Source organism: Aulonocara stuartgranti (genome assembly GCF_965226115.1).
Source record: "Aulonocara stuartgranti genome assembly, chromosome: 18".
NCBI classification, from domain to species: domain Eukaryota; kingdom Metazoa; phylum Chordata; class Actinopteri; order Cichliformes; family Cichlidae; genus Aulonocara; species Aulonocara stuartgranti.
In genome coordinates, this window is record NC_138954.1 from 212,438 (window position 1) to 224,228 (window position 11,791).

The 11,791-nt window shown below is 40.4% G+C and overlaps 1 protein-coding gene across 1 annotated transcript; it reads left to right on the plus strand.

The window, feature by feature from the left end:
* Positions 1-5,542: 5,542 nt before the first annotated feature.
* Positions 5,543-6,685, plus strand: mplkip (M-phase specific PLK1 interacting protein). Its single transcript, XM_082513079.1, has 2 exons — positions 5,543-5,993; positions 6,398-6,685. The coding sequence occupies exons 1-2, from the start codon at positions 5,670-5,672 to the stop codon at positions 6,509-6,511; spliced, it is 438 nt and encodes a 145-aa protein (XP_082369205.1). The 5' UTR covers positions 5,543-5,669; the 3' UTR covers positions 6,512-6,685.
* Positions 6,686-11,791: the final 5,106 nt, after the last annotated feature.

Genomic DNA, 11,791 nt, shown 5'->3' on the forward strand with positions numbered 1-11,791 from the left:
CCTCATTAAATCAGTTTTCAGCAGGGCCGTGCAGAGATGTTTGAGGGGTGGGTGCTCGACCCAGGCTGAAGAACAACAACACACATTCATCAAGACTCTAACATGAATCAGATCACACTGTATCACTGTCATCAGGTGTGTTTTACCTGGTTGGTACACTGTTGGAGGGCAGGCTGTGTTGATCTGAGGCCGATTCCACAGGAGAGACGCGAGCTGTCAGACAATAACATGCAAAGGTTGGTGACAGCGCTCGGAAACATAAAGATTAGAAAACTGTGGGAAATAAACTGAAACTGGAATATTAGTAGGGATGGTCATAGTATACACACACACACACACAATCCAGTATACTGTATATACTGTAGCCACAAGTTTGCATCATGGTGCTGATCCAGAATCCTTCCCTTTATTCCTACTGCTGTAATAATAAAGTCATAAGAATAAAACAACTAAAGTGTTAAATATAAAATAGTTGAACATAGGCAGAAAGCTGATTAAATGTTTAAACTGTAGCGATCATGTGGCTGCTGTAAAATCAGCATTTTGTCATATTTGAAATATAAATCTAATATAAATCGTAATGTATTTTCTTTAAAAATAGTGTTTTTTTAATAGTTCATAATTATATTGATGAGGATATTAGATAGTTTTTAGTGTAATATAAGCCCCCCCCCCCCAGAAAGTCAGGGAAAGCCCTGTAACTTACTTTAAAACTAAATATGTTCCTGAGACATGACAGGCTTACCCAGTTAGCTAGCAGCTAATGACCCAGACACCTGTGCAGCTAATAAAAGGTAACAGGTAATGTTTGTCGCGCTGTTGCACACACAGCACGCTCATTTGAGTCAATTCGTCAGTCTACACAACACAACGTGGCCATAATAAGCTGATACTGCTGTGTGCTATAGGCTACAGTGTTGACTGGTTTGTGTCGCACCAGTCTCCCAGTTTTTTTTTTTTTGGGGTTTTTTTGGGTTTTTTTTTAAATATTAAACTTTATTAAGAAACAGTATACAGAACATGTATACAATCAGAACAAAATTAACATATGCCAGGGGGTGTAATACAAAGAATTACATACATTCAATAATTTGTAATTACTACAAACAGTAATAGTTTTCACAGCCTTTTCGTTAATTGATCCACGAATCAATTTTATGTAACATAAAACATCATTATAGTAATGTTTAAAATTAGGTTTTTTGTTACTGTATTTGCATTTGTGAAAATAAAATTTAGCTAAGATAACTAACAAGTGTATTATAAAGTAAACATCTTCTTTTTTTTGCCTTCAAAAGAAACAAAATACAACATTTTCCCATTTCACAGTAAAGTCTTTGTAGAGATGTCCAGCAATGAATCTACTGAAGTCTTTCCAAAATGTTCCAGTGTATGAACAGATCCAGAAGAGGTGCTGCACAGTCTCAGGATGGCTTCCACAAAATCCACAGTTCACATTTATGTCCCTTTTGAACTTCGTCATGTAATGATTAGCAGGATAACATTTATGCAGTATTTTAAATGAGACTTCCTTCACTTTATTCGTTACCAGATACTTGTTAGGAATTGTCCATACTCTTTTCCAGTTAATGTCACTGACAAAGGAATCCCAGTAAGAGACCACATGTGGGATAGTTAGAGATTCTGTCTGGAACAAAGCACGAATATTCTTATTACTTTTACTGTGGTTTGTTAGACAGATTCTTCCTATGTGTGAATCTAAAGGGTTGGGGAGAGAAACAATGATATGCAAGGTTGAATACCTTTAAAAAGCATTATAATACGCGGAGGTATTGCATCAAATAATACAACATATTCTTTGGGTGTGGCTGGAAATTTATAGGTGTTTAAAAATTCTGAATAAGACATAAGCTGCTCATTAGGATTAAACAGCTGATTCACTAAAACAATCCGTTTCTCAACCCACCTAGAAAAAAATAATGATTTATTTTTATGCACTATGTTCCTGTTATTCCAAATTGGACACGTATGGGGTGTAAAGTTGTGTTTATATATAAGGGACCAAGCTAATAGAACTTGTTTGTGAAACGTCGACAGCTTTTCTGGAAGCTTATCTATATTACAATCACAACCTAAGACAAAACTTAGACCCCCAAACTTAGAGAAAATGTAGTGAGGAATAAAATTCCAGATGGATACCTGATTTTTAAGAAAATGTTTAGCCCAATTAATCTTAAATGTATTGTTTAGAGTAGTAAAATCCAAAACATTGAGACCACCGTGTTCATAGTCATTCATCAATACACTTTTTCTGATGTAATGTGTCCCGTTTTTCCAAAGGAAGTTGAAGAGCATTCGGTCGATATCCTTACAAGTTTTGCCGTCCACATGCAGAGAAATTGCTGCATAAGTCAGTCGAGACAGACCTTCTGCTTTTGAGAGCAATACCCTTCCTCTTAAACTTAAATGTCTCTGCAACCATTGATTTAATTTGGTTTGAGATTTTTTAATAATTGGGGGAAAATTTAGTAAAATTCTGTCTTTTGGATCTTTGCAGATAATCAGACCTAAATATGTTGCTTCATTTTTAACTGTTATATTACAAATACTCTGAACATTACACTCTTTGACAGGTAATAACTGACATTTATTTAAGTTTAGGACCAATCCAGACCCTTTTGAGAAATCCTCTATTACACGTAAAGCAATTGGCACTTGGCTGGCATTTTTAAGAAAAATTGTGGTATCATCTGCCAATTGACTGATGACAATCTCTCTGTCTGCTATGTTTATACCTTTCACAGGGCTATTCGAAATATGAGAGGCAAGAATTTGGGTGCAAAGTAAAAAAAGATAAGGGCTAATCGGACCAGTCTCCCAGTTCACAGCTCTACACCAATCAGGCAGTATGGAAATGCGCATGCTCTTTGTGAGCGCGTTCCCAGTTAACCAGTGTGCGCTGACGTCAAGGGTGATCATTGGTTAATGTTAGTCATGTGACTGATGCAAGCCAGATCCTTTTATTTAGTAACACTGTGATTAATAGTGAAATACTAATAGTATAATAATATAATAATAGAGGACACACTGTTGACCTACTGATCTCCAAGGGCCTGAGCATTTCAAAGGTTACTGTGTCTGATGTGGGCCTGTCTGACCATTAGGCTACTGTGTTTTTGTTGAAAGTAAAATTTCAGCCCACACAAATATGTCAGCAGCAGTGATCACAAAACGGTGTATAACTGAATACAGTAGTGAGATCTTTAACCAGGTCTTCCCATTAGCATCTGGCCTGCCCAAAGGTTCAGTCAATGAGCTTGTCAATAGCTCCCCCTAACAAACTCCCAGAAAGCCTCAGATCAGCTGAAACACTCAGTTTATTTAAATCCAGGTTGAAGACTCACCTGTTCTCAGCTACATTTGAATAAAGCACCAAATCTGCACTGTTCTACTTTTAAGCTTAAATTTCAAAACTTACATTTTAACTACTGATTCTATCTACTGCTCCTTTCTTCTTCTTTTATCCCATTTTAAATGCTTTTTATTTGTTTTTGTTTTTTAATGTCTCTGTAAAGTACTTTGAATCACCTTGCTGTGTTGTGCTATATAAATAAACTTGCTTTGCTTTACACCAGGGGTCGGAAACCCGCGGCTCTTTAGTCCTTATTTTGCGGCTCCGGGTGGTTTGGGAAAATAAATTAGAAGTATTTAGCTGAAGTGTATTTTATTTGTGTTTAGTTCTTTTTAACTTGTAGTTCTAAATTGGGAGATTACTGTGATTTTGAAATATAAAAATAAAATTATATCGTATTATTTTTTTCATCGCTCAAAATAAGCGTCACACTCGCGGAAGCCGGTGTAGCCGCCGAAACGCTGTGCATTTATCGAGACTTTCAACCCCAGGTGGGCCAGTTATGGATCTTCGGATCCACATTATGTCAGCAGCTGTTCTCCACCGTGAACTACGTTAAAAACAAACACCGCTCACGCCTCACAGATGACAGCTTACAGTCCTGCGTGAAGATGAAAGCCTCGTTTTGCAGACGCTGTGCGCAGAGGTTCAGGACCACAAGTCTCATTGTAAACATATCACAGCAGACCCGACGATGCTTGCATGAACAAGCTTTTCAGCATCTCTTTATTGACCGCTTTTCACACACGGTTGCTGTACACATACAGCCGGCTGTAGCTTTGCAGCTCACAGCCCGACACACACCAACACAACAGCAGAGAGAGCACAGACTTTAAGGCGGCGAGGCGTGATTGCGGGTGCCGCTCAGGTGCGTCCGACTTCCATGCAGCGGCACTGCAGACCACGCCCCGCCACACACATTAACCAGGTAAAATACATATTTAGGTAGAATTTTGCAAATATCCATTTTTCATTTTTAGCAGCATAGTACTTTTTTCCAGTTATTTTTTAAAAGTCAGGTCAAGGCTCCAAAAGCACAAAGGCGATATGAGGGTGGCTCACAGCAGCTTTTGTCTGCTGGATCATTTTAGTTCAGCGTCTTTCCTTTGGTTATATTTCTTTAAGAGTTCAAAATGTGTTAATTACATAAATAAAAGGTAATTTTCTCTGTAGCACTTCGTGGATTTCATAAGCAACACACCTTAGTTGCTCCGTGGATTCTTTTAAAAAGCAGTTAAAAACTTTTCTTTTCAAACAAGCCTTTTGTTGTACGTATTTTATATTCTTTACATTATTTACATTTGATCTTTTACATTGTGTATAATGTCTATTGATTGTATTGTTTATTTTAATATTTGTGTGCAGCGCTTTGTGACTGCCTGTCTGTGAAAAGCGCTTAATGAATAAACTTTACTTACTTACTTTAGTTGTTCACACAAAGCATAAAGGTAAAAATAACAACATATACAGTGTTATTTTCACTTAATCAGCTCTGTAGTTAAGGGATCTTTTTATCATTTACGGATTTTAGCCAAAGTCAAGTCTTACCGGTTCTCTGCTCTCTCCACTGGCTCCCAGTTGCTTTTAGGATTGATTTTAAAATCTTACTGCTGGCTTTTAAGGTTTTAAATGGCACTGCACCTTCTTACCTGTCAGAACTCCTTAGTACTTATCGCCCCAGGAGATCTTTGAGGTCAGCCGATCTGATGCTTTTAGATGTTCCCAGGTATAAGTTAAAGACAAAGGGAGAGAGGGCGTTTGCTGTGGCTGCACCCAGACTGTGGAACAGTTTACCTCCTCACGTCAGATTCTCCAAAAGCCTAGAAACTTTTAAAACTGCTCTTAAAACTCACCTCTTTTCATTGGCTTTTAGAAAGGTTTAATTTATTTGTTTATTTATTTTTTATTTGATCAGCGAGGTGTTTTACGAAATTGTGTTCTATTGTATTTTTATCTGTATTTACTGTACAGCACTTTGGTCAGCCTTGGTTGTTTTTAAATGTGCTCTATAAATAAACTTGACTTGACTTTAGATTTCAAAAAGTATTTGCGGCTCCCAGTTTTCTTTTCCGTGGAAACCGGGTCCAAGTGGCTCTTTGGGTGTTAAAGGTTGCTGAGCCCTGCTTTACACGGATATGAACAGAACTGTTCACCCTGCGGTCCGCTGAGCGGCGCTGCAGTCTGTGGGCGGAGCTGAAAGCTGTGTTTCCGGTTCCGGCCTCCTAGTGTTTTGTTGTGTTGTTCGTCGTTCTGTGGCAGCAGTTTAATTCTCCTCTTCCGCTCTTTACCCGTTCACATGTTCCGCGCTCCAGACAGACATCAGCGGAGTCCCGGAGCTCCACGACCGGCGTCCGGCTGGGGCTTCCCCCGCTCCCCATACGGAGGCTCCTCGCGGAGCTACTCCCCCTACTCTCCGGGATCTCCAGGCTACTCTCCGGGTTCTAATCGAGGATACAGAGACGGATCTCCAGCCGGGTTCGGAAACGGTTCCGGGGGGTTCGGAGATTCTCCGGCCGCGTTCGGCAGCGGCTCGCGCGGTTTCGGGGGTCCGATGCGGCGCAGAGGGGACGGTTTCCGGCGGCCACAGTCCCTCAGTCCAACTTCAGCTCCGAACTTCAAGGTAAGGATCCGAGGCTGGATCAGAACTGGCAGCACTCCCAATCAGACAGCCTGATCGGTACAGATGATCCGTGAGTCATTCATAAGTCCGCCTGATCATTAATAAGATCGATTTCAGGTGACTCTTCTTTGTCTTGGGTGGGGGTCATGATCAGCAAGAGGTCGTCCACCCGAGGACAGGCGGAGGTTGCGGGGAGGGGGGGGCGTCACTCTCACTGTAATCTCAGAGCAGAGAGAAGCAGATGTAGTGAGTGTTTAATAAATAGATGTTAAACCAAAACTTCCTGCAAAGCTGACTCCGTTAGCGAGATTTGTCACGTGACCGAAGTTCTTCAAACAAACTGGGACATGTGAGAGACGTGTGTCTGTGACGTGTTTTAAACGTGTCATTGCTGTGTGTTTCAGTCTTCAGACGCGCCTGTGCAGAAATACTTCAGCCCGTCTATGATGCAGGATCCGTGGAAAAATCTGCAGCCCGTAACCACCGTGGATGCCGCTGCTGCCAGGCAGATCACATGACTGGAAATACTACAAGTGGTGACCACATGACATCACCAGCAAGGATCAATAACTGATGAGACGAACTGAAGTTTTTAGTCAGATGTTTTAACCTTTTTAAAAACTGTTTTTAAACTGTTTGTGAAAAGAAGTTTTAAGTTTTTAAAATATAAAAAGTTAAAATTTTTCTTCAAATCTTCGTTTGTTCTTTAAGCTCTGAAAAGAAAAGGAAAAGGTGATCCGCATCGACTCTGTGCTCTGCATAATTTAAAATGACAAAAGTATGTATGCACATACAAGGAACTGGGCTCGGGTTATTTAAAGAACAACGAGCACACACGATAGCGACAGCAGCAACACTGGGTGTGTAGTGGCAAGAATATGCAGTATGTATGACAGTACAGGGGAGACAATACTAAAAGCCAGGCAATATTACGTTAAGACTGAATTTAATTGTAGGAAAACTCACAGTTAACAGTCCAAACTATGCTTAAAATGAAACTGAGGGGTACGTGGACAAGTTCACATCTGCCTTATCAGAAGTCAATCAAAAACTACATTCATGAAAAATCAACTCTTCTGTTTAACATGAAAAATATGTAAACAATTTAACATTGAGCTCTTACTTATTGAGTACTTTGATTTTAAAATAATAATAATAAAAATGCTCTCTGCAACTTAGAAATAAATCCAAATGAAACAGCTTGAAGGATTCATCCACGTAAACACAGCAACAACATAAAGTGCTAAAAACTACACATGCAGCCCTGCAGTGGAACACTTTGTGCAACCTGAAAAAGGGAATTTACTTATTAAATGTTACATGTTGGAGTGTTTTCTCAGTGCTTACCTTTCAGTTTCCACATTAGTGTGCAGAAATACAAGCTTGTCCATGTGGTCGGCTCTCAGGAATAGGGCAGGGCAATATGGCCAAAAATATTTATCACTAGATATATTTGAAAATTTGTGATAACAATATGACTGACGATATAATTGATGTGAGACAAAATAGATAAACAGACGCAGGAAGTTAACGTGTTGGCACCGTCATACGTGTTCCTGCAGAGCAGGGCTGTTTACCTGTTAGGTCACCACGGTAACCAAATCAAATCACTTTTATTCAAATCAAATCACTTTTATTGTCACATCACATGTGCAGGTACATTGGTACAGCACATGTGAGTGAAATTCTTGTGTGCGAGCTTCACAAGCAACAGAGTTGTGCAAAATACAATAATGTAAACAAGCAAAATACAATAATGGCTACATCTGAAACTAATAAATATATGTACAATATATAATAGTATATGCATTTCTGGATGTGTATACTAAATATTTTTCTGTGTGTGTGTGTGTGTGTGTGTGTACACATATTTTACAAATTAAATAGAGTAAACAATGAATAGAATATATAAAATAAAATATACAGAGTGAGACATGTGCAAAACAGTGGCGTTACTGTACAGTATGGAGTGCATAATGTTAAAGTTCCAGTAGTGAAGCTGAGGTGTCTATGACGTGTTCAGCAGTCTGATGGCCTGGTGGAAGAAGCTGTCTCTCAGTCTGCTGGTACGGGACCGGATGCTGCAGAACCTCCTTCCTGATGGAAGCAGTCTGAACAGTTTATGGCTGGGGTGACTGGAGTCCTTGATGATCCTCCCCGCTTTCCTCAGGCACCGCTTCCTGTAGATGTCTTGGAGGGAGGGAAGCTCACCTCCAATTATCCGTTCAGAGCACCGCACTACTCGCTGGAGAGCTTTGCGGTTGTAGGCGGTGCTGTTGCCATACCAGGTGGTGATGCATCCAGTGAGGATGCTCTCAATGGCACAGTGATAGAAGGTCCTGAGGATGCGGGGGCTCATGCCGAATCTTTTCAGTCTCCTGAGAAAGAAGAGGCGCTGCTGCGCCTTCTTCACTGTTTTGTTTGTTTGTGGTCTGCGGTGTGCTGGTTTTCCCTCTAAAGTCTGTGATCGTGTTTAGTCCCTGCCACATACTCCGAGGGTTGTCAAACTGTTGCTCCACCCTGTCCCTGTACTCACGTTTGGCTGCTTTGATCGTCTTCCGGAGTTGGTAATGTGCGTGTTTGTAGTCCGATGTGTTCGCGGAGGCAAAGGCGGTGCTCCGTGCCACGCGAACATCTCCGTTAATCCAGGGTTTTTGATTTGGGAAGGATTTAACTGTTCTGGATGGGACGACATCTTCCACGCATTTCCTGATAAATCCGCAGACTGAGTCTGTATACTCATCAATGTCCCTAGCAGCCACGTAACCAGTGCCCATCAGCATTTTAAATGAGCTGATTCAGTGTGCCGAACACCAAGCCAAACAGGAAGTCATCTGCTTCAAAGTAAAGGTTCATCCTAACATTCACGCTGGTCACATCATCGATCTACCCGCTGAGGGACGGCTCGAGCTGAACATTGATCATCCTTCACATCAATCACATCTTAAGTGTGATTTCATAGCAGAATGAACACCGTCACTCTCCGTCAATGGTTTAATTGGAATGTTTCCGGGGGGTTTTCTTCTCCCCCGCCCCCCCTCTTTTTTATGCTGCTCACCATTGTCCTTGGTTTCTTTCTTTTTATTTTCTTTCACTACTTCGATCACCTGCTTCCAGACTCATCCACAAACAACATCCTTTATTTCGACACATACGCACAGCACGATCATGCATAGTCATGCGCTCAACAGCAGCACATTTGCATCAGTCAGACAGCGCACACAGTCGTTTAGGATACACACACTTAAGCCAAGCGTACTCATATTAGTAAATATGCATACACATAGTCAAACTCAGGGAGCATCTCGCCACACATTTTTTCTCTCTCTCCTTCTCTTTATTTACGAATAAGTGACGTATTCTCTCCACCTGTCTAAGCAACGCACACAGCATACATCCCTAGTTATACACAGTCATCTATGGGGGCACTGAGGTTTGTTACATGGAATATAAACGGAGCTGGCTCCAGAGAAAAGAGGTTAAAAATATTTAACCAACTCAAAAAACTACAGGCAGATGTTGTCCTTTTACAAGAGACCCACAGACCTCTTAGAGGTTCGAATGAACTTAAAACACCTGAGTTTCCTAATGTGTTCTCAGCTTGTTATAATTCTAGACAAAGGGGAGTAGCAATTTTAATACATAAAAATATTAATTTCACAGTACTCGATACAGTTATAGATCCAGAGGGCAGATTCTTAATCATTAAACTATCTATACGTGATAAAAAGCTATGTATTGCAAGTGTATATGGTCCAAATGTTGATGATCCCTCATTCTTTCACGGTTTTTTCAGTGCACTCTCTGAACACTTAGATGGCACACTTGTTCTTGGAGGTGACCTCAACCTTGGACTAAATGAAGACATGGATAGGCTCAATACAGCGGGAACTCAGCGTAATTGGCAGTCCACAAATATAATCAAACAGTATATGAGCGACTTTGGTCTTTGCGATGCATGGCGCTCCCTTCACCCCACCAGTAAGGAATATACTTTTTTCTCACATGTCCATCACTCCTACTCTCGTCTGGATTATTTTTTGGTCAGCAGCTCACTGCTGAACGACATTTCAGACACTGAGATTCACCCTATAGCTGTCAGCGATCATGGTCCTGTATCTTTAACACTAATGCACAAGAATAATACTACACCAAGAAAAAACTGGAGATTTAATATATCACTACTTAAAGATGAAGACTTTATTAAATATTTTAAAAAAGAGTGGACTTCATATTTGGACTATAATGACACTCCCGAAACATCAGCTTCTGTTCTATGGGAAGCAGGGAAAGCTGTGATGAGAGGTAAAATAATTTCTTTCTCATCACATAAAAAGAAAAAAGAAAACAAAAATATTCAGGAATTAGAAAAAAACATCAAATCACTAGAAGAAGCCTACGCGTCCCACCAAGATCAGGAAACATTGAACAAAATACGCAAAACAAAACTAGATTTAAATGAGATAATTGATAAAAAAATAAAAAATAAAAATTCTTTGTACAAAGACTACACTTACAAAATAATGAACATGGTAATAAATCCAGTCAATTTCTAGCAAACCAGCTAAAAATAAATAAAGAAAAAAACAACTATATGTGCTGTTCAAGATTCATCTGGGAACACAGTATACAGGGAGTGCAGAATTATTAGGCAAGTTGTATTTCTGAGGAATAATTTTATTATTGAACAACAACCATGTTCTCAATGAACCCAAAAAACTCATTAATATCAAAGCTGAATGTTTTTGGAAGTAGTTCTTAGTTTGTTTTTAGTTTTAGCTATTTTAGGGGGATATCTGTGTGCGCAGGTGACTATTACTGTGCATAATTATTAGGCAACTTAACAAAAAACAAATATATACCCATTTCAATTATTTATTTTTACCAGTGACACCAATATAACATCTCCACATTCACAAATATACATTTCTGACATTCAAAAACAAAACAAAAACAAATCAGCGACCAATATAGCCACCTTTCTTTGCAAGGACACTCAAAAGCCTGCCATCCATGGATTCTGTCAGTGTTTTGATCTGTTCACCATCAACATTGCGTGCAGCAGCAACCACAGCCTCCCAGACACTGTTCAGAGAGGTGTACTGTTTTCCCTCCTTGTAAATCTCACATTTGATGATGGACCACAGGTTCTCAATGGGGTTCAGATCAGGTGAACAAGGAGGCCATGTCATTAGTTTTTCTTCTTTTATACCCTTTCTTGCCAGCCACGCTGTGGAGTACTTGGACGCGTGTGACGGAGCATTGTCCTGCATGAAAATCATGTTTTTCTTGAAGGATGCAGACTTCCTGTACCACTGCTTGAAGAAGGTGTCTTCCAGAAACTGGCAGTAGGACTGGGAGTTGAGCTTGACTCCATCCTCAACCCGAAAAGGCCCCACAAGCTCATCTTTGATGATACCAGCCCAAACCAGTACTCCACCTCCACCTTGCTGGCGTCTGAGTGGGACTGGAGCTCTCTGCCCTTTACCAATCCAGCCACGGGCCCATCCATCTGGCCCATCAAGACTCACTCTCATTTCATCAGTCCATAAAACCTTAGAAAAACCAGTCTTGAGATATTTCTTGGCCCAGTCTTGACGTTTCAGCTTGTGTGTCTTGTTCAGTGGTGGTCGTCTTTCAACCTTTCTTACCTTGGCCATGTCTCTGAGTATTGCACACCTTGTGCTTTTGGGCACTCCAGTGATGTTGCAGCTCTGAAATATGGCCAAACTGGTGGCAAGTGGCATCTTGGCAGCTGCACGCTTGACTTTTCTCAGGTCATGGGCAGTTATTTTGCG

Coding starts and splice junctions, on each gene's coding strand:
- mplkip (XM_082513079.1), top strand. CDS start 5,670: ATGTTCCGCGCTCCAGACAGACATCAGCGGAGTCCCGGAGCTCCACGA. Junction 5,994..6,397: donor CTTCAGCTCCGAACTTCAAG/GTAAGGATCCGA, acceptor TGTGTGTTTCAG/TCTTCAGACGCGCCTGTGCA.